This window comes from Drosophila bipectinata, chromosome 3L (assembly GCF_030179905.1).
Source record: "Drosophila bipectinata strain 14024-0381.07 chromosome 3L, DbipHiC1v2, whole genome shotgun sequence".
Taxonomy (NCBI): domain Eukaryota; kingdom Metazoa; phylum Arthropoda; class Insecta; order Diptera; family Drosophilidae; genus Drosophila; species Drosophila bipectinata.
The window spans coordinates 3,254,688-3,276,614 of NC_091738.1; the positions used below are offsets into that span (position 1 = coordinate 3,254,688).

The following is a 21,927-nucleotide window of genomic DNA, read 5'->3' on the forward strand; positions in this document are numbered from 1 at the left end:
CCCAGCTGACTTAAGCTACACTGCAAGTAGGACCCTTCAAAGGCACATATACTGCTATAAACTCGCCGAAAATACGAAAACTTTTATTACCCCAGTGCAGGACACTCGCCAAGGGAAACGGAAAGTGCTAAAATATATTGCATATATGCATTTGTGTCGGTGTGTACGTTTGTGTGTGTGCGTGATTTGTGGTCGCTGTGTGTAACCTACATTTAAAACGGCATCGGCGACACATAAGAAGCCAAAAGCCGTGGCCGAATCCGACTAGGTAGCATGTCGAGGGGGCTAAGGGGGGGTTTCGGCGTATGTAAATTCGCCTTTATCAGTGCCAAAAAGCACAAACACACACATACACACTCATACTTTGTTTTAAATACACCAACACGTGCATGTTCCGCATAGTCCTATGTACCGCTAGTATCAACCACTCTCTGGGGGCCGGCGCACGGCTTTCGTGAGAGTGAGAGTTCGGTGGGTGCCGAGCGAAAGAGAGCGAGTGGTGACGATGTTAGTTCCTTTCGATACCGTTACTGTAACATCGCCCGCCCCCTATTCTGGCACCCTTTCCGTGCCCTTCGCCGCCACACAAATGCACCCAGAATTGCGTTCATTCACATCGGCGCTGCAATAGTGTGCACTCGGAAAATATCAAGTACCCTGTTCGCAAATCACTCACGAACAATCCAGTATTTTGATAGCCATAATGCTAGGTGAGTGGCGTTAGAAGAATGCTAATATGCATGGTATAAGGAAGTACTTGATTCTGTTCGAAAATAGTGTAATTTGCAGAACGCAACGCAAAGCTCATTAAAATGGTGATTGCATTATAAAAGGATTACACTCGAAATAATAATAGTGAGGGCAAATGGGGTTTTCAACAAAAAACAAAATTATTCTCTTAAAAGTATGCTACTAATATTTTCATTGGTTTCTGTTGGATGGAAATAATGTTTTTTTTCATTAAAGTTTCTCTATTATTCTCTCAGTGTAGTGTCCACTAAGCCGCTGCCATCTATCCGTCTTACTCCCCGCCACCAAAGCCAATGCAGAACCCTTGTTATTGGACTTGCGTTTCCGTTATTCCAGTTTACGGCTCAGCCGGTGGAAATTTATATGCAAAGTGCTGGGCAAAAATTGCATTATGTACATTTAATGGTTCGCCGAGACATAAAAATATCTCGCACTTACATAAATTGCTCTGCTCTTTGCTATTTACATCGTCCCCCCAACCCAACCCTTTCTTCCCCCCCCCACTTACTTACCAAAAGTTTCCGCTTTTAAACGTGTTCGTAATTACATAAACACTCTTACTTACCCACGGCCGGGATTGAAATATGCAGGTATTTTTGTTTGTCCTGGTGGAAGAAAATTTATTTTGAGTGCGGAAACTTTTAGTTTCTCTCTCCTTCTGCTCGGGAGAAGAATAGAAATAAATTGCTGTAAAGGAAATGCAAATTGTTTTCCAAATTATGCAGCCACTGGGAAAACTTTATAGAATTATTTGACAGAATGAAAGTGGCTGCTGCTTCATTAAAGTTATAAAAAAAACTTTTTTAATTGAAGCTTAGATATTTCAAATTAAACTAACAGAATTACGCTTTGGCTTAGACATCAGTGGCATACGCGGCGTATGAGTAATATTAATCATACGCCACGTATGACTAATAGAGTTTAGTTTTTCATTGTCTTTCATTATTATTTTCTAAATATTTATGAAAATTAGTTTTACTTTAGGAAATCCACTCTTAAAGTTTGTTTTTCTTCACAAGCTGATTTAATATTCATCTAGATTCCTTTCATTGAAAACATGTAAATGTCTTCAATCTGATGATGTGCTCATCAACGTCAGCGGCCACACCTACAATCTGCATATACTATCTGGCACTTGCCATCATCATCATCATCGCAAGTGCTAACAAGACCAACACCACCAACAGTCCACCGCCATCATCCACGTCGTTATCATGCTCATAGCCAAACACATCTTTCCATTATTATTTCTTTTGCTCGTCGGCGCCCAGCTCTTGCTCCTCCTCCTGCTCCTGCTCCGGCTCCCGGCCCACTTCATATAGCACTTCTGGCTATTTTTATGCCATTTCTGCATTGTTCATTGTTTAGCGCACATTATCACATTTTCCTCTTAAGGCATCACCAGCAGAAATTACAGCAGCCACATCCACCTCCTCCTGTTTTCCATTCTGATCCCAGATCCATTTTCCGTCAGCCCATGCCATGGGCTGTATATATGTTTGGATACTAGGATATGATGGTTAAGACTTTTTGGGTTACCTGTTAAGGATTATCCTTTTTACCTAAATTAAGGTAGTCTTAAATATATAATTCTATATGTTTCACAGGCTTAACCTCTTGAGATTTATAATTTCAAATTTAAAAGGACTCGCTCTCCATGACCTTATATACCCTATTTGATCCTGGAAATTGCTGCGATGAGTTAGCAATGAAAAACTAAAACGATGATTCAGATTGCTGCCACACTTGCCTCACTAAGCTGCCGCAGCGGGTGGTGTGCGTGTATGGGTATGGGTGTGGGTGGTGGTGTGTGGCAGGCTGCTATCTCTCTCTCGGGCTTACAAACACTTGGATGCGAAGTGGCTTTTATGTGAGGCATGCTGCACTGGATACACGGGATTTTAGTTGGCAATGCCACTGTCAGGATACTGGCTTTGAATTTGAAAACAAAGGATCCATTGCGGCAGTCGATGGCGTTCTCTGCTCTCCTCGGCCCGCCATTGTCGTCCTTCGTCCTTATTGTTGTTGTCATTAAACAATTGTCGCCCGGCCGTGCACATCAGTAATTAAGTGTCTCTGTGCATTTATCCGAGTATGTTTGTATATCGAGAGGAACGTAATTATTATTTATAGATTCTATTGGCGTCTATTTAAGTAGAAACTATAAAGGACGAGGGCACCGGGATAGAATAAATATGTAAATGTGAAATACGCTTTTAGGTAAATGTTGTCCTACTTAGTCCTGTTTGTTGTTTACTGACCTGATGGTAATCATCTTTCACAAATAAAAGCAGGTGTTATTATTCGTTAAAAAAACACAAACATGTGTTAGATGAAATCAACTGTGTTTACCCTAGTTTTGTAATTAAACTTTAGTTGAATACGAATGTGGGAATAATATAATAAATTCTTATAATTTCAGATAATATATTGAACTAATAGGCTTCCATTTAGGCAATAACTTTTGAAGAGTAACTTCTTTGGGGTTTTAAATTATTTTTTTGGCTTAAAGATCGGCTTATACTTAAAGTACAAAGTACATTTTCTATTCTTTTATTTCTTGCCAGAGCTTTAGAACACCTGTGTGTGCTATTTCTTTGTTTTTTTAGAAATTAAATTTTGTTTCTAAGTAAATAGAAAAATTATATCCCAAAATTCAATGAAATTTATAAAATTTAAATACAAAATTTGAGATGCTCTTTGTTTTTTTATTAAAATCTTTAAAAACCTCTTTATAAAAAATATAACAAACATTCATTTTTTTAGTTTTTAAGACAATTTTAAATGAGTTTATTTATTTTCATTGCCCTTTTGAGAACTAAATTTTATTGAAATTATCGCGGATCATTAGCTTAATCCTTCTTAATCCTTTTTATTATCCCGAACGCCTGCGCTTGTTGTTGGCTGTATTGGCCTTCTTGGTTTGGGCCGCGTTTGTTTGCCTTTTCTTGGCTGACGCAACTGGGGTCTTCTTCACGGCAGCCGTTTGCTTCTTGGCGGCTGTGGCGGCTGCTGCTTGGCGACGTTTTGGAGCCGCAGTGGCGCTACGTTTTGGGGCAGCAGTGGTGGCGCGACGAAGCCTTTTTCCGCCGTTTCTCCTGCCGTTTTTCCTGGCGTTTTTCTTGCCGTTCTTAGCTTTTTTCGAGCCCGTCTTGGTGCCTGTAGTGGGTGAGTTGCTCGATCCATCGTCGTCTTCGCTGGAGCTTTCGTCAGACCCATAGTCATCATAACTGTAATCGTCGTCGGTCGAGGTATCAGAGCTGGTATCAGAATCATCTGCTCCTATGTCGTCGCCGGAGTCGTCAGCACTTGCCGCCGGGGCTGCCGGGACAGCGGCGTTTGCCTCTGTTGTGGAAGCTACAGATCCAGCTTCATTGGTGTCGTCATCGTCATAATAATTATAATCATCATCGTAATATTCCTCCGAATCAGCATCATCACCTGCCACGGCGACAATTGCCAAAGCCAATGCCAAGATCCACAGCAACTTCATTTAAAAAGGTGTTCAATAGACTTCTGAATAGAAATGACATTAATCCGGGGTATTTATAGCTTTTTTTTGGCATAAAAAAGTCAGGAGAATAATTTAACTTTTATTTTGAGTATTTATTTATTTGCCGAGCAAATATTTGGTTGCCAGTTTTTTAATTTCTTGCCAGAGGCTCTAAACACCTGTGTGTGCTATTTCTCTGTGTTTTTTTGGGAGCTCATTATGATAAATTAAATAAAACGAAAGCAGTTCAATATAAAAAGTTCAAATCTTAAGATATTAATCGCTTCCTGGCAGAAGTATTAATACAAACAAGGTAAAAATATATTGGAAATACTGCTATAAAATTTGTAATCATACAAGATACCTTTTATAGAACACTTTTGGGGGGCATTTCGGGTTAATAACACTCTCATTTAAGGTTTTTTAGTAGACTTTCTTAATTCTTATTTATTTAAGAATGTCTACCCGATCTTGTTTAAAAATAAACGTTTCTTGACCTACAAAATTATTCAGCCACTTGAAGAAATTGTTTCACATTAAAATATGTTTTTAAAGTCCTGTTAATACATGAGTCTGATGGCACGCAGTGCTTAAATTATTTATGATTATTTTAATAGAAGCCTAAATTTATATGTTTGACCCGTTTTCCGTGCAATTTCAGATTGGGATAACGAGCCGAAGACCCACCCAGATTTGAAAAGTTCGTGCCATAAATCTTAAACTTGCATGGAATTAATACCCAGCTCGGAGCAGAGGCATTAGTGTGAGCAATAGGCGGGCAGGAGGAGGAGGAGGAGGCCGGTGTGTGCTGCACATGCAACACACATTAGTGGGTCACTCGAAGATGATGACGCTGATGACCGCAACGGTAGAAACGGCACCGGCAGAGGCAGAAACTGCAGGAACGACCACCATTTTGCAGCAGCTAACGAAAATTATATAAAATTATCATGCAGGGCAGGCTGCTGGTTGGCTTGCCACTTGACAGCGGCAGGCGGGACAAGGCCTCCAAGCATTACTACTACCAGCACCAGCAGCAGAAAAATCAAAGGCAACGGCAACAACGGGTCGCATGACGTATACGTAATGTGCACCGGGAGTCGGCCAATTTGTCCAAAAAAATAGAGCCACTGAACCACTCAACCACTCAGCCGCTGAGCAAACGGAAGTGTACACAGAAACTCGAGCCAAAAACCAACGAGACGCAACTGCCGGGAACTAGCTAGGAAAGTTTGTGGCCGAATGGCGAAAGTTGACAAACAATTGCGAGTCTGTTGAGAAGCCGGTGCGAAAATGACAGAATGGCGAAGTTAACGTTGCCCTTTCTACTGCAGCGACTGCAGCTGATGGCGCTGCAACTGACGCCCCAAAACCAACAGCAACCAAACCAACAAAAGCCCGAACCTGAGCACGCCCAGAAGCAGCACGGCTGCCAATTGATGGTCATGCAGCTGGGTCAGGTCATGCTCCTCTACGGCTGCCTCCTGCTGCTCCATGCCTCCGTCTCGGTGTCCGTATCCGCCACGGCTTCGGATATGGTCACTGGGGTGGCGATGCCCGCGATGGCAAACCTTTCATCGGCTAAACATTTGGGCCAGGAGCAGGGCCGAAAGCTGGGGGAGAACCTGGTGGAGAAACGTGCTTGGAAACGTGAAGCTGCCAATGTGCCTGAAGATGACTACGATGCCAGTTATCCGGATGAAGTCGATGATTTGGAGGCCTTGCTTAATAATAAGTCGGGTGAGGTTTTAGATCTTAAATACTAATCCTTTTTCTAACAAAATATTACTCATAAGTCTCTTGGGTAACTTATTTTATCAAAGACAACAGGGCGTATGAGTTATATTTATTTAAGCCATTTAATAATGACTTCTGTTTTATGATTTTATTGAAAATATCCAACAAAAATATATCTATTCAGTGCATATTTCATTTTAGCTTTTAAACTTTAGCTAATCCCATCTGTTTTCTCTCTTATCCACTTTTAAAAATTAATATTTTCGGTTGCTGTGGCAAAATATATAAATATTTTGTTGATAATACTCTTAGCCAGAATTTCGCATCGCATCGAGCTTTTGCGGTGTCCCAACACCGAGCTCCTCTGAGATCATGGAAGCCATAAATTGCACAACATCCACTGGCCATGCTGGTCCTCCACTACGTCGTCCTCGTTCTCGTCCACGTCCTCATCCCCCGTTGTTGTTTAACTTTTATTTTTGGCACTCGCCGTCCACCTGGCACTGCATCTGCCGCAAATGCAGCTGCACTTGGCTGCTGTGCGATATGATTCATGGTTCATCCATTTTATTATGGCCATGATGCGGGAATTACAAAATACCACAGCAACTGCTCCGTACATTCAATGATGGGGGTACAGGGCCCAGAAGGTCCTGTTCGTGGCTCACTAGCAGCAGCGGATATTATTGGATTTTAATGGAATTGCATTGCATGTTTGGGCAACAAATGAGCTGATTTAATTTGCACAAAAATGCAAATTCCAAATACCAAACAAACAAATAAATAGATTGCCAAAATTGCAAATTATATCTGCTTAAATATGTATTGGGCATCATTTGGCATTTAAGGACTGACTGGGCTTGTTAATAACCTTATATAACTAATTCGTTTAAGGCCCCCAAAAAGACCCAAAAGCTCAACGAGCTCTAATTTATTGGGCACTTGTACATTTTAACTGCCTTACATTCTCACTTGCCGGGCTTAATTTCTCATGCAAATTTTTCATGGCGCATTGCAGCAAAGGGTAAATACATTGGAGCTCCGTGCAACGAGTTGAAATGTGACGTCAAATTGCTGCACGTGTCCTGCGACAAGGAGACTCAGACCTGCACCTGTGAGCGCAACTATCCCGTGCAGCTAGGACTGATTAAGGGTTGCGCCAAACGTTAGTATACTTCTCTTATAATATAGCTTAAGTTTTGATAGAATATTTTTTATGATTTTTTAGCTAAAAAGCTAGGCGATCAGTGTTTCTACGATGAGACGTGCATCTACAACGACGAGAACTCCCTTTGTGTTCAGGTGCGTCACAATGCGATGTGCCAGTGCGTCAGTGGCTTCCACTCGGTCAGTTATGTGAAGCCCACACGACGTGTCTTTTGTACACCAGGTGAGGCCAAGGATTCCCTTCAAATAGGGTCCTTCAACTTAATACCCTCTTAAAAGGATTAACACTTCCTTCCTTTTGTTAATTTCATAAAAAGATTACATATTTTTCCTGCCTCTAATCCTCTACAGACCTCAGTGAATTGAGCTCGGATTTACCCACTTTGCTAGGTGTTTCCACTGGAATTGCTGTCCTGGCCGGACTAATCTGCATGGTGTTGCATCTGTTTAGCAAAACAAAGTATCCGCGGAGTCGAAACTACGGAGATGCCAGCATTGCACCGCCCATTCTCTACTCCAGTGATACGGGTAAGAGGAGGAACCTTTGGGGTTAGGGTTTGGGGGATATTTAAGGGATTTTAAAGCTTAATTTCTACTAAAACTAAATAAAAACTTACAAACTTTACTATTTTTAGGAATACCGCTTACGGTACACTCGGCGCGTCCGTCTTCGCGGTCCAGTATTCGGTCGACGGGATCCATTGGCTCCTATGGCCACGGGCGGCGAGCTTCGTCCGGCGGACTGGGTGGAGGAGCGGCCGGAGGTGGGGCTGGCGTCGGCGGCGGAGGAGCAGGTAGCGTCGCAGGAGCTGGCGGAGGCTCGAAGGGCATCCTCGTGTCGACGTCTCGTACAGGTGCGGCTAGATCGGCCGCCATATTGCTCATATCGTGTCACATAGCGGCCGTGTCCAAACAGAATTCGCGTGCCTCGTCGCGGCATACATCCGGAGCCGGGTGCAGTCAGCACTCGCGGGACGATCTCGACGAGAACGGCAGTGGCGGTGGCGGGGGTGGCGGCGGAAGCGGGAGCGGGTGCCGCAGCTGCGAGAGCACTATCTCAATGAACCGCCACCTGCAGAAGCAACTTAACCACCAGCGGCACCTGCTCAGCTTCGAGCTGTCGCCGGGACGGTCGAAGAATCAGGATAGATTTAGGACCCTGTTGGGCATGAATGGAATTGATAATAGTGGGAGCCATGAGGATGAGGAGGACGATGAGTACGGTCCTCCCCCGCATAGCACAGAACCCAGCAGCACAGTCCCTCATGCACATGCCCGTCTGGGTGGTGGTGGTGTTGGCTATGTCGGTGTGGTTGGTGGTTACGGCGTCGTCGGCGATGCCGTCGACACCAATGGCGGCGACTCCAGCGGCGGCTACGCCACTGGCGCCGAGCTGCAGCATCTGCAAATTGGCGCACTGCCCACGCCGGCGAGTGAAACGCCCCGATTTGCGGTAAATCAACTCAATCATCCAACTCAGTCGCCGAGACATCACCTCTCATCACCACGTCCACATCCACATCCTCATCCTCATCCAGCATCCATTGTTCAAGAGTGTTGCCTGGTCATCTGCATTCACATTCGCATCCTTCTCGTCTCCACTTGAAGAGAAAAAAAAACAGTGACAGAACAGAAACAACAATAACATTTTGTGCTAATCCTAAATGTTCCGTTATTGCATCCGTTCTTATAATGGAAATGTCATTCAAAAGTCCTTTAAAGTTTAGAGATTTTATTTGGGTTTTAAATTATTTATTTTATGGTAATTATTGTTTGACTTTTTTAGTTATTTTTTTAAAGAAAGAAAATCTTAAGATCTTAAAGATCTTTTCTTATTTCTAATCTAATCTTTCTAAATTTTAGTATTTAATTATCGTTTTTTTGGTTATATTATTTTGATTCAACTTAAGTATTTAAGTCTATTTAACTAAGAACCCTTCCTTTAAGACATCTAAAATTCTTTCTCTAAAATTTCTTCATACATCAATGTATGATAATACATCTTCAGTATCCAAATACATCATTTTGCATACCTATCAGTGGATGGAAACACATTATAAACTCGTAAATTAGGCTCTTCATTCATTATCGAATTAATTGTGTTTGTTTACTGTGAGACCTTTGATTTCTGTACAATATTGGCGTTGGTAGACCCCAATCTCCTCTGCTTGTATACTTAGTATTACATTGAGAATTATTTCTAGTTGAAGACAAGACAACCACAGAACCATATTTTGTGTTTATATTTGATGATCGATGTTAAATGTGCTTCCGAGCTACCTTTGTTTCCAGTTACCAAATTGTTCAATTGTTTTTACTTACCCACACAACCACACCACACACAGACACACACACATACCAATACAGCTCTACACACATACACACACACAAGCACCAAGAGCAAAATAAATAATTAATTAAATATGGAGAGTGATTTAATGAAATCAACAGACAATTCCAGAAATGTAAGACCCGCAGATAAAGATTTCGACAAGATGATATTGAAGCAATATGGCGGTGACTATGTCCATAGGAAATCGTTTTTTTCCAACTTTTCCAACACCCCACAAAATAATCTAGCCGTACACGATTTTTTAGCAAATATATAATATAATATAATAATCAAAATATTGGAGAAAATAATACAAAATTTGACAAGCACACAGGAATCCCACTAACCCACATAATTGAAAATGCATGCATCCTGGCAGCTGGCTAAGGACACTTGTCTGCTGCCAGGATTCTTCGAGCCACTCAACCAAAAGGCTGACCTTTGCCTGAACTTATTTGGATGAGTCCCCAAAGTTTTCACCAATACACTAACACCACCCTCACACACACACACCCAAAACACACACAAATACGAATCGATAAACAATATGAAAATTTTCCTTCTATATATACTTATATATATATATCTATATAGGATGTATGTTTACCCCGCAACTTTATATGTGAATGTCCTTTGCTTCCTTCTTCTTCTTCTTAATCTACTCTTCTTCCTCTTCCTCTTCTTCTTCTTCTTCAGAGCCTTGAATTTTTAAAGTTGAAATAGCAAACAAACTTTGCCTGTTTGAAGTTCATGTTTATCTGCTTTCCTTCAAATAATGGGTATTATCTATTGAAACATTGGGAGGCAGCTTTTCCAGTTTTGTAAATAGAATTTTGATAATAGACATAGACTTTAGGGAAAGGTCAAGTAGTTGTACAACATGGCGTATGAGTAACATAATGCTTATGTAGGGAAATCTTTGAAGAGGTGAACTATGAGGGGTGTTTCATATTTTAATAGTATCTTACTTTACTTGTTTAAAACCCTCTTTTATTTTAAGGGGATGTTATTCGAAATTTTTGCAAAAAAAGGTAGATTATGAACAACTTAATTCTCAATAAGAATCTTTAGTTTAATGGGTAATAGGTTTATAAGAATTCTTTTAAAAAATTGTATTAATTATTTGAAGATGTGTATCAGACACCAAATTATGGCCTTTTTTTTAGGAACTAGCTTACAATTCTATTTTAAAAACAAGAGATTGCCTTTGTTTAGAAAACCTTTTTGTATGAAATATCTATTTATTTACTAAATAACAAGAATCAGAATAGGAAAATCTAATCTATAAAGCTGTGAATTCTAAAAAAGCTTCTATATTTTTGATACTCTGATACTCTAAATCTGTTTGCACTCGCTTTATACTATACTTTCCAATAAAAAAACGCTTTGGATTGAACTCTCGCTGTGGCTTTGCATCTCTGCTCCTCCGCTCCTTCATGTACAACTTTTACTATTTTTCTCTGACACGCCGTTTACTCCAACAAAATGCTTTTAATACATATTTGATTTTAAAACAGCAACCCCACATCCTAGAAATACTTGAAGATGTCCTTGGTTCTGACAGTCCTGGCATTTTTTGTTCCATTTCCAAATTGCAGGTTCTCGAAGACCAAGTCTAGCATCGGTCCACAGTACGAGCTCCTCGGTGCGCAGTTACAGTATGATGCGCTTCGAGAAGGAGGTCCAGCAGAAGGAGATCCGGCAGGAGATGAAGTTGCGCCTGGCGCGGCTCCAGCAGCAGCAGCACCTCACCCAGAACAAGCCGCAGATCATCATTGGGGAGGCGCTGCTCCAGCACGGCGCCCTCAGTCGCGTCACCATGGCCACGCCCAGCCCCCTAACGCCCAACTCTCTGGACGAGCTGCTGCCATCGCTGGATGAGAATCAGGAGGTGAGTTATGGCACCGGATGATAAATGGTGGCTGTAATTCATGTTTCGTACTATTTTTTCCGCCAGTATCCCCCCAGGCTGGAAACTACTTTTAAGCAGCTAGTACAGCCTCAGATTACGGGGGCAGGATCCACTGGATCTCCGGGAGCTGTTCTGCGCGGAAGTGCCGCCCAGTCGTCCCCCGCCAGTACGAATGGCTACCACGGCCCCTGCAGCTCCTCGACTGAGGCCCTCTAAAATTAGTGCTAAAGTTAGGCCCGAGTTGTAATTAGTTCGTAAGTCAATCGAAGATTTCTCATTTAATTTGCAAACTAGGAAATGGGCGCTAATTGCAGAATTGCTAATTAAATTGAATGCAAATTGGACGTTGAACGTGAAACGAGTGTGTGCTAGTTAGTCTAGGGTCTTGACTATAGATTATGTGTAACATAGTAAGTAGCCCCAAATAGGCGTAACTAGTGCATAAGTTTAGAAAAAATTCACATACGAGTTCTCAAAATAGGAAGCCTTTTGTGTGTATCATATTGCGTAGGGGGTGCTCTAGTTAATCGAAACATTTTATACGTGTGTGTGTATTGTCATACAGTTTTTTGTAGAAGTTATACAAGCAAGAATTCCAATAACAAATAATATTAAAAGAATAATAATTAGAGAGAGAGCCAAGTGAGGGGGAGTAAATACAAGTTAAGCCTTTGAGTCCGTAAGCTTGGCTTTTCACTTAGATCGACATGAATTGATTAGTCTAACTTAGTCTACAGTTTATCGTTAGTATGAGCACTAACCATACAGCATATAGACAACCCATTTCATACAACGAAAATGGACGCAAAAATTTCTTGCGACAGGCCCCAGCAGGCCCCAGAGCGGATTTCTTACGCTCTCATACGCTCATGGTTCGTTCATCTTACGCTCATTCTCTCATTAAATGTTTTCTGTTTCTCAGTCTCTAAACGGAGCGCGATGAAGAAGGTTGGCCTGCGCTTGGTTGATCTTCGTATGTATGCGTGTCACACATTCACATACATGGGTGTATGTGTGCGTGCGATTTCGTTTCGAAGCCAGCGCACAAAATTTTGATTTTTCTTACTTTTCAGGCTTGCTACCCTAACAAAATTCGGGTATTCGTTATTTGATGAAATGACGAAAGAAATTATATTATTTTTTATATTCTATTTTTTATTATTTCAGCATACATTTTTAATTTATTTAGGAATAAGATTGAGTGTTAGTAGTAAAATGTTTTCTGTATATATATTTTTACGAATCATTAAAAATCAATATACTGAGAATATGTCAGAGTATATTTCGGTCGGAGTCACTTAAACAAATTCGAGCGGCGACTTTTTAAAGTTCCAAAATATATAAGGAAATTATTAAATTAACGACAATAATTTAATTAAATCTCACAATAACCCAAAATAATAACAAGTGCCTGAAAAATTGTAAACAAAAAAGGTAAACAAGTCCATGAGCTGTTTTCGGTTCTTCACCCTCCCCTAAAAATCATTCCATCGTTAGAGTAGGCATGCACAAGCCTCTTGCAAAACAACAAAAACTTAAAAGCAATCGGCGTTTTAAGTGACTCCGACTGAAATATACTCTGACATATTCTCAGTATATATATTTTTAATGATTCGTAAAAATATATATACAGAAAATATTTTACTACTAACACTCAATCTTATTCCTAAATAAATTAAAAATGTATGCTGAAATAATAAAAAATAGAATATAAAAAATAATATAATTTCTTTCGTCATTTCATCAAATAACGAATACCCGAATTTTGTTAGGGTAGCAAGCCTGAAAAGTAAGAAAAATCAAAATTTTGTGCGCTGGCTTCGAAACGAAATCGCACGAACACATACACCCATGTATGTGAATGTGTGACACGCATACATACGAAGATCAACCAAGCGCAGGCCAACCTTCTTCATCGCGCTCCGTTTAGAGACTGAGAAACAGAAAACATTTAATGAGAGAATGAGCGTAAGATGAACGAACCATGAGCGTATGAGAGCGTAAGAAATCCGCTCTGGGGCCTGCTGGGGCCTGTCGCAAGAAATTTTTGCGTCCATTTTCGTTGTATGAAATGGGTTGTCTATATGCTGTATGGTTAGTGGTATGAGATAGTACTGATATAATATACACAAGATGAATTTATATATATGATGAAATCGGTTTATACAACAGGTACATTGTACACGGAGTACATGCCAGTTCGTTCTAGCTAAATCAATAATTATGCTAAACCATCGCCACGTTCAAAGATCAAAAGATATGTATGGATAGTCTCAGTGAAGGATATAATTATGTTTAGTTGTTAGGAATAATTGTGGAAACGTTAGTCAATTTTAGTTTACGATTTACGAATTTTTCTACAGAGGCGTTTCAACCGAAAACAATAATCGAATAGGCGTAGCTGAAATTGTAAATGAATAATCCCGATTGTAACATAATTTAATATTTGATACCAAGGTTGTTGATCGTAGTTGATGTTCTATCTACCGTACCTTGTTTGGTTCCATTATTTGTTGTATCCTATCTACTACTGATCCGTTCTATATACCATATTATATAGAGTATGTAATACCACTAACCATACAGCATATAGACAACCCATTTCATACAACGAAAATGGACGCGAAAATTTCTTGCTACAGGCCCCAGCAGGCCCCAGAGCGGATTTCTTACGCTCTCTTACGCTCATCGTTCGTTCATCTTACGCTCATTCTCGCATTAAATGTTTTCTGTTTCTCAGTCTCTAAACGGAGCGCGATGAAGAAGGTTGGCCTGCGCTTCGGTTGATCTTTGTATGTATGCGTGTCACACATTCACATACATGGGTGTATGTGTGCGTGCGATTTCGTTTCGAAGCCAGCGCACAAAATTTTGATTTTTCTTACTTTTAAGGCTTGCTACCCTAACAAAATTCGGGTATTCGTTATTTGATGAAATGACGAAAGAAATTATATTATTTTGTATATTATATTTTTTTATTATTTCAGCATACATTTTTAATTTATTTAGGAATAAGATTAAGTGTTAGTAGTAAAATGTTTTCTGTATATATATTTTTACGAATCATTAAAAATCAATATACTGAGAAAGTGTCAGAGTATATTTCGGTCGGAGTCACTTAAAGCGCCGATTGCTTTTAAGTTTTTGTTGTTCTGCAAGAGGCTTGTGCATGCCTACTCTAACGATGGAATGATTTTTAGGGGAGGGTGAAGACGGGTGAAGAATTAAATTACTTTTTAAAGTTATTATATATAAGGAAATATATATAAGGAAATTATTAAATTAACGACAATAATTTAATTAAATCTCACAATAACCCAAAATATAATAACAAGTGCCTGAAAAATTGTAAACAAAAAAGGTAAACAAGTCCATCAGCTGTTTTCGTGTCTTCACCCTCCCCTAAAAATCATTCCATCGTTAGAGTAGGCATGCACAAGCCTCTTGCAGAACAACAAAAACTTAAAAGCAATCGGCGCTTTAAGTGACTCCGACCGAAATATACTCTGACACTTTCTCAGTATATTGATTTTTAATGATTCGTAAAAATATATATACAGAAAACATTTTACTACTAACACTTAATCTTATTCCTAAATAAATTAAAAATGTATGCTGAAATAATAAAAAAAAATAAAATAAAAAATAATATAATTTCTTTCGTCATTTCATCAAATAACGAATACCCGAATTTTGTTAGGGTAGCAAGCCTTAAAAGTAAGAAAAATCAAAATTTTGTGCGCTGGCTTCGAAACGAAATCGCACGCACACATACACCCATGTATGTGAATGTGTGACACGCATACATACAAAGATCAACCGAAGCGCAGGCCAACCTTCTTCATCGCGCTCCGTTTAGAGACTGAGAAACAGAAAACATTTATTGCGAGAATGAGCGTAAGATGAACGAACGATGAGCGTAAGAGAGCGTAAGAAATCCGCTCTGGGGCCTGCTGGGGCCTGTCGCAAGAAATTTTCGCGTCCATTTTCGTTGTATGAAATGGGTTGTCTATATGCTGTATGGTTAGTGGTAATACCAATGAGCGTTACATAAACACACACCTACTACACACTATATACAAAGCCATATGCATAGCCCTATGTATATTTGTACTTAACTAAGCTACTATATGGTACATACGGTGAGTAGGCACATATCTGGAGTTCAGTGTTGGTTGATATTGGGAGTAAATACAAATAAATGCAATTTTGTGTTTTGAATAAGTGGTTTTTTGATTTCTATGTATTTCTAAGGAATTTCAGAAGAAAGATCTCTATAAGAAGTCTTCAAGAGACCCTTGAGAAGGCCGCTTATTTGAAAGGAAACTATAAACAGAGCTCTACCATTAAAACCCCATTATCCTTTCTATCTTACTCCCAAAAATTATCCCCCAAAATATATTATTTTATAATAAATTCATGGGTTGTATATTTTAGGAATTTCGAGGCGTAACTAACAATTTATATGGGTTTCGGATGGGATAGGATATTCTTCCGTTTCAACAAACAATTTAAAATCTCTCAGAGGTCTGCGGAGTTCAAGAACTAAGGACCTAGTCCACTTCCTCTATGGTGGGTCCTCCAGCATTAGAGTTTCCCGATTGCGGAGGCGGGGGCTGTTGCATGCCGGCGCTCTGGTACAACCTGGTCATGATGGGACTGCAGATGCGCTCCAGCTCCTGCTGTCTGTGCTCGAATTCCTGCTTTTCAGCCAACTGATTGGCGTCCAACCAGGAGATGGTTTCGTTGCAGTGCTGGAGGATTGTCTCCCGGTCGGCATCGCTGATGCGAGTCCGAAGCTGTTCATCGTCTAGGGTGGAGCGGAGCTGGAAGCAATAGGACTCCAACTGGTTCTTGGCATTGACCCGGTCCCGCTGCTCCTCGTCCGCCTGCCGATAGGACTCGGCATCGTTCACCATCCGCTCGATGTCCTCCTTGGAGAGCCGACCCTTGTCGTTGGTAATTGTGATGCGGTTCTCCTTGCCCGTCGACTTCTCCAGGGCCGTCACGTTGAGGATTCCATTGGCATCGATGTCGAAGGTCACCTCCACTTGGGGCACTCCGCGCGGAGCAGGTGGGATGGCCGTTAGCTCGAACTTTCCCAGGATGTTGTTGTCCCGCGTCATTGCCCGCTCGCCTTCGAACACCTGGATGAGCACGCCCGGCTGGTTGTCCGCGTAGGTGGTGAAGATCTGGGTCTGCTTGGTGGGTATGGTGGTGTTCCGCTTGATTAGCGTCGTCATCACCCCGCCGGCGGTCTCAATGCCCAAGGACAGGGGCGTGACATCTAGCAGGAGCAGGTCCTGCACGGCCTCTGACTTGTCGCCATGCAGGATAGCTGCTTGGACGGCAGCTCCGTAGGCCACAGCCTCGTCCGGATTGATGGACTTGTTCAGCTCCTTCCCGTTAAAGAAATCCTGCAGCAGGCGCTGTACTTTGGGAATGCGGGTGGATCCGCCCACGAGCACGATGTCATGGATCTGACCCTTGTCCATTTTGGCATCCCGCAAAGCCTTGGCCACCGGATCCATCGTTCCCCGGAACAGGTCACCGTTCAGCTCCTCGAAGCGGGCCCGGGTCACCGAGGTGTAGAAGTCCACACCCTCGAACAGGGAGTCGATTTCGATGCTGGCCTGCGTGGAGGAGGAAAGTGTCCTTTTGGCCCGCTCGCAGGCAGTACGCAGTCGCCTTAGAGCCCTCTTGTTCTGGCCCAGATCCCGTTTGTGCTTCCGCTGGAACTCCTGGACAAAATGATTGACCAGCCGGTTGTCAAAGTCCTCGCCGCCCAGATGAGTATCGCCGGCGGTGGCCTTCACCTCGAAGATGCCATCCTCGATGGTCAGCACGGAGACGTCGAAGGTGCCCCCACCCAGATCGAAAATGAGGACATTTCTTTCACTGGTGCCCTGCTTGTCCAATCCATAGGCTATCGCCGCCGCCGTCGGCTCATTAATGATCCGGAGCACGTTCAGGCCGGCGATGGCGCCAGCGTCCTTGGTGGCCTGGCGCTGGGAGTCGTTGAAGTAGGCGGGCACGGTCACCACCGCATCAGTAACAGTGCCACCCAGATACGCCTCTGCCGTTTCACGCATCTTGGTCAGCACCATCGAAGAGACCTCCTCCGGATAGAAGCTCTTCCGCTCGCCCTTGTACTCCACCCGGATGCGCGGCTTCCCGTTCTCGGAGACAACCTCGAAGGGCCAGTGCTTCATGTCCGACTGGACGGTGGCATCGTCGAACCGGCGCCCAATCAGCCGCTTGGCATCTGCAAGTCAGAATCACACCGGTCAGAATCCAATTGAAACACAATCTAAGGTCATTTGGACAACAGATTCGCTTTATTGGCTAACATTTAAAGGATATATGGTGTATGTGGGTGTATATCATGGGGTGTATATGTGGCATTTGTAGCTGTGTGTGTGTTTTTGGGGTTGACCTATTTGCTTTCTAGGCTATAGGGGGGACGTTATCTATGCAGCCCCGCAGACTGAAAATACAAAAAGAGAAAGAAGACTTCTATTAGATCTTCTCCAGAAATCTTCAGAAAAAACGGGAATATGAATATGTAAAAAAATGGTTTCTTCGGAATATTAAATAGTGTATATAAATGTACTATTATTCATTTTAATAGATTCGCTTGTGCTTTGGCATATAAACAAATCACTCATACGACCTGTAAGCCACATAAAATGTTTTTGAACATTGTGATTTATGTCCAAATTTTAGGTTCGTATATATAATAATGCATTTGAATTTATTTTATGTATTTTTTACTTTTATAATAGTTAAATTAGTTAAATAGTTTATTATAATAGTTATATTCCTTAGCTCAAGATATGAATTGAATCCTTTTAAAAGAGAATTTTTAATAGTATCTTTAAGGACTAATAGGCTTCCCTTTTTCTTTTTCTTGTTTTCTTTTTTTATAGTTTTTTTTTTTATCATAACCTTCTGTGTGTCTATATTTGCTATTTATGCTTAAATATACTCTATCATTTTTAAAATATACCTAATGTTTTTCTAGCCATCAAATAATATAAATATTAATCCTTTAAAAGCAAAAATATTTAGAAAATCCCCCATTTTCAGAGCCCTAGGAATTTTGCTAGAAAATTCTGCAGCATTCCACACCGAACATGAAAATATTTTTTGTAAAAACAAATACCACTGAGAATCCATAACATAACTTGCAGTGGGGGCTTATTTTCTTATATTTAGTCGACACAAATGATGCCAATAAACATGGCAAACAGTTTTTGCTGGCAGGGAAGAGGCGGAGGCCAGTGGGAGGTGGTGGAGCGGCATCATCAACCTCACCCCAGGAGAGAAACTGGCAGAAAAACAAACCCAATGAACTGACACAACAAGTGGACGTGTCACTAGAAGACATTAGGAGAGAATGTCAACGGGTTAGGGGAGATCTCTGGCTAAGATGTACACAGAAAATATAATTTAAATAAATTAATTTAAGGAAGGATTCAGTCCCTTAGAGGGAGAGTCCTTTGCTTTGAAGGATACTCTATAATTCTGTATCTATTAAGTTAATAATTTCCCCCCTTTTTCTCTGTGCATCAAAATGTGGCAGAGATGCAAATGCGGTTTGGCGCCAGCGAGTGAGAATTTCTTAAAATAAATGCAATGCGATATAATAAACAAAATGTGGGCGCAGTTCATTCATGAAAAGTTCGCCAGTAATTAAACCAGATCGACCAGACATACTCGAAGACTATATATTCACAAGGACCCCCAGACAGAAACTAGGACAGTGAGAGTGACTGTGAGAGGGGCAAGGGCAGAGAGGGCTGCACCAAGTCTCTTGACTCACCAAAGATCGTATTGTTGGGATTCATGGCCACTTGGTTCTTGGCCGCATCACCGATCAGACGCTCCGTCTCCGTGAAAGCCACATAGCTGGGCGTGGTGCGGTTGCCCTGGTCGTTGGCGATGATCTCCACCTTGCCATGTTGGAAGACACCGACACACGAGTACGTGGTACCAAGATCAATGCCAACGGCTGGTAATTTGGGCATCTTTGCTGCGGCTTTAATTAGACCAACACGATGATGCCGCCACGGTGGACAGTGCAGGGTGCAGTGTGGTGGACGCCGTCAAGGCCCCCAGAGATCGAGAGATCGAGAACGAAAACGAGAATGAGGCGAGCCGAGGCGTTACGAATCGAAATCTAAATCGAAAATTGAAATTAAAATCAAAGTTGTGTAATCCTCACCACAATAATCCACAGAGCAGCCCCGCTGTCCTCGTCCTTTAGAAGGCAAACCGATACAGGTATAGGGATATGATCAGGAAGAGCAGTACAAAGGTCAGAACTCGGAAGAATTCGAGCGCCTTATCTCTTTGCAGCTCCACAGCGCCTACCGTTTGTCCCTACGTTGCCACAATGAAAACCAATCCGATCCTTCAATACAAATCCTGTTAGTTTGGGAGATGTTCGCGCCACGAGTGCCACCAGAAAACTGGCGGCATTCCGAGAGCTGCCACACAGCCGATCCCTGGCCAAAAACGATCGATTTTCGACGATGCTTTCGACCACGACACTCGGACGACGGCAACATAACCAGCTGTGGTGCCAAACGAGTCCCACCAAATGGCCAAGAGGGGAGAGGAATTTTTGGGGGGTCCTGGGACTCGGAGGTCTCACCTGGTCTAGTAACGACAATTACAGAACACGAGGCGATGGCTCTATGACCCTGTAATAGAAAATGAAACCTAAAAATGAATAATCCGACGATTTATTTTATTTTTAATGATTTTAATGTGCTTCTATGAACAATATATATCTCATTTTTAGGGGTATTTTTAAAGTATTTATTTTGAGTCTAGTATGGTACTTTGATTCCTTTCCCCTTAAGGGTTTCTCAAGCGGAGTATCTTAAACGATTTCTGGATCGATTCTCCACCATTCTGCATCAAAATCCTGAAACAAAATATTTTTTAAATTTTTTGTCCATTTCTCGTTAGGGGATCCCTTGAAAATGCGGTTTTCCCCTATAGGGTCCACGGGGATGGCTATATCTTCCCCAATTCTCATCCGATTCTCAAGCGGAGTACCTTAAACGATTTCTAGATCGATCTTCCACCATTCTGCATCAAAATCCCGAGACAAAATATTTTTTAGATTTGTTGTCCTTTTTTCGTCAAGGGATCCCTTGAAAATGGGCTTTTCCCCTATAGGGGCCACGGGGATAGCTATATCTTCCCCAATTCTCATCCGATTCTCAAGCGGAGTACCTTAAACGATTTCTAGATCGATTTTCCACCATTCTGCATCAAAATCCCGAGACAAAATATTTTTTTGATTTTTTGTCCATTTTTCGTGATGGGATCCCTTGAAAATGGGGTTTTCCCCTATAGGGCCCACAGCGATGGCTATATCTTTCCCAATTCTCATCCGATTCTCAAGCGGAGTACCCTAATCGATTTCTGGATCGATTTGCCACCATTCTGCATCAAAATCCTGAGACAAAATATTTTTTAGATTTTTTGTCCATTTTTCGTGATGGAAACCCTTGAAAAGGGGGTTTTTCCCTATAGGGCCCACAGTGATGGCTATATCTTCCCCAATTCTCATTCGATTATCAAGCGGAGTACCTTAAACGATTTCTGGATCAATTCCCCACCATTCTGCATCAAAATCCTGAGACAAAATATTTTTTAGATTTTTTGTCCATTTTTCGTGATGGAAACCCTTGAAAAGGGGGTTTTTCCCTATAGGGCCCACAGTGATGGCTATATCTTCCCCAATTCTCATCCGATTATCAAGCGGAGTACCTTAAACGATTTCTGGATCAATTCCCCACCATTCTGCATCAAAACCCTGAGACAAAATATTTTTCCGATTTTTTGTCCATTTTTCCTGATGAGACCCTATAAAAATCGGGTTTTACCCTATAGGGCCCACATTGATGTCTATATCTTTCCCAATTCTCATCCCATTACTTATAACATAGCAAAGACACATTCTTTTGTTCTTGAAGTTTGGGCTTAAGCCACCTGCTGAAAAACAAACATGGAAAACAGCAAACAATCTTACCAATGTCAAGGTTACGCCTCCGTAACCGTGCAAGCAGTTGTTTTAAACAAATATTTAAAATTTTCAAGAAACTGAAACCCCACCAGGGAGCCATTATAAATACCCAGTCGGAGATTGGGTAAATCATAGGTGAACTGTAGTTGCTCCCACTTAAATCTCAGACAGAATGAAGTTCCTTGTGGTTTGTGTTCTCGCTGCCCTCGTCCTGTGCCAGGTATCCTCGGCTTTTAAGATAAGACGGGTTATCTATGTAGTGCCAGCAACTACAGCTAGCCCAACCACCACAACCACCACTGATGCAACAGCAGCCAAATCAACAACGACGACAGCCGCTCCAGTGGTGATCCAGCAGATTGTGTACTGCACCTGGAAGAACAACTGGTGCCGACCCACCTCCTACACCGGAGGCAACTGCAAGTGGGGCCTCTGCAAGTTCACCGGATGAATAAACCTCCTCCTCCTTGATGTTAAATAATAAAAAAAAG

General features: G+C 41.7%; 4 protein-coding genes across 8 annotated transcripts; 2 read left to right on the forward strand and 2 right to left on the reverse strand.

Moving 5' to 3' along the window:
* Window positions 1–3,565: 3,565 nt before the first annotated feature.
* On the reverse strand, window positions 3,566–4,243 carry LOC108127749 (pre-intermoult gene 1 protein). Its single transcript, XM_017245018.2, has one exon. The coding sequence runs from the start codon at window positions 4,241–4,243 to the stop codon at window positions 3,626–3,628; it is 618 nt and encodes a 205-aa protein (XP_017100507.2). The 3' UTR covers window positions 3,566–3,625.
* A 789-nt stretch (window positions 4,244–5,032) lies between these two features.
* Window positions 5,033–12,139, forward strand: LOC108127747 (uncharacterized). Of its 3 annotated transcripts, XM_043210826.2 has the most exons (7): window positions 5,033–5,983; window positions 6,999–7,145; window positions 7,209–7,370; window positions 7,499–7,675; window positions 7,783–8,001; window positions 11,078–11,370; window positions 11,437–12,139. In XM_043210826.2, exons 1-7 carry the CDS (start codon window positions 5,545–5,547, stop codon window positions 11,605–11,607), a joined length of 1,608 nt encoding a protein of 535 aa, XP_043066761.1. In that variant the 5' UTR covers window positions 5,033–5,544; the 3' UTR covers window positions 11,608–12,139. The 3 variants fall into 3 exon arrangements, with proteins under 3 accessions (XP_043066761.1, XP_043066760.1, XP_043066759.1); XM_043210825.1 differs by lacking the exon at window positions 11,437–12,139 and having other exon boundaries at window positions 7,783–8,600; window positions 11,078–11,182; XM_043210824.2 differs by lacking the exons at window positions 11,078–11,370; window positions 11,437–12,139 and having other exon boundaries at window positions 7,783–8,863.
* A 3,673-nt stretch (window positions 12,140–15,812) lies between these two features.
* Hsc70-1 (Heat shock protein 70 cognate 1) lies at window positions 15,813–19,850 on the reverse strand. 3 transcript variants are annotated; one of them, XM_017244819.3, is made up of 3 exons: window positions 19,619–19,850; window positions 19,217–19,432; window positions 15,814–17,656 (listed from the first exon to the last, which is right to left on the reverse strand). In XM_017244819.3, the coding sequence occupies exons 2-3, from the start codon at window positions 19,419–19,421 to the stop codon at window positions 15,945–15,947; spliced, it is 1,917 nt and encodes a 638-aa protein (XP_017100308.2). In that variant the 5' UTR covers window positions 19,422–19,432; window positions 19,619–19,850; the 3' UTR covers window positions 15,814–15,944. The 3 variants fall into 3 exon arrangements, with proteins under 3 accessions (XP_070136085.1, XP_017100308.2, XP_043070157.1); XM_070279984.1 differs by lacking the exon at window positions 19,619–19,850 and having other exon boundaries at window positions 15,813–17,701; window positions 19,217–19,357; XM_043214222.2 differs by lacking the exon at window positions 19,619–19,850 and having other exon boundaries at window positions 19,217–19,593.
* A 1,708-nt stretch (window positions 19,851–21,558) lies between these two features.
* Window positions 21,559–21,916, forward strand: LOC108127652 (uncharacterized). The gene has a single exon (XM_017244828.3). The coding sequence runs from the start codon at window positions 21,609–21,611 to the stop codon at window positions 21,885–21,887; it is 279 nt and encodes a 92-aa protein (XP_017100317.2). The 5' UTR covers window positions 21,559–21,608; the 3' UTR covers window positions 21,888–21,916.
* Window positions 21,917–21,927: the final 11 nt, after the last annotated feature.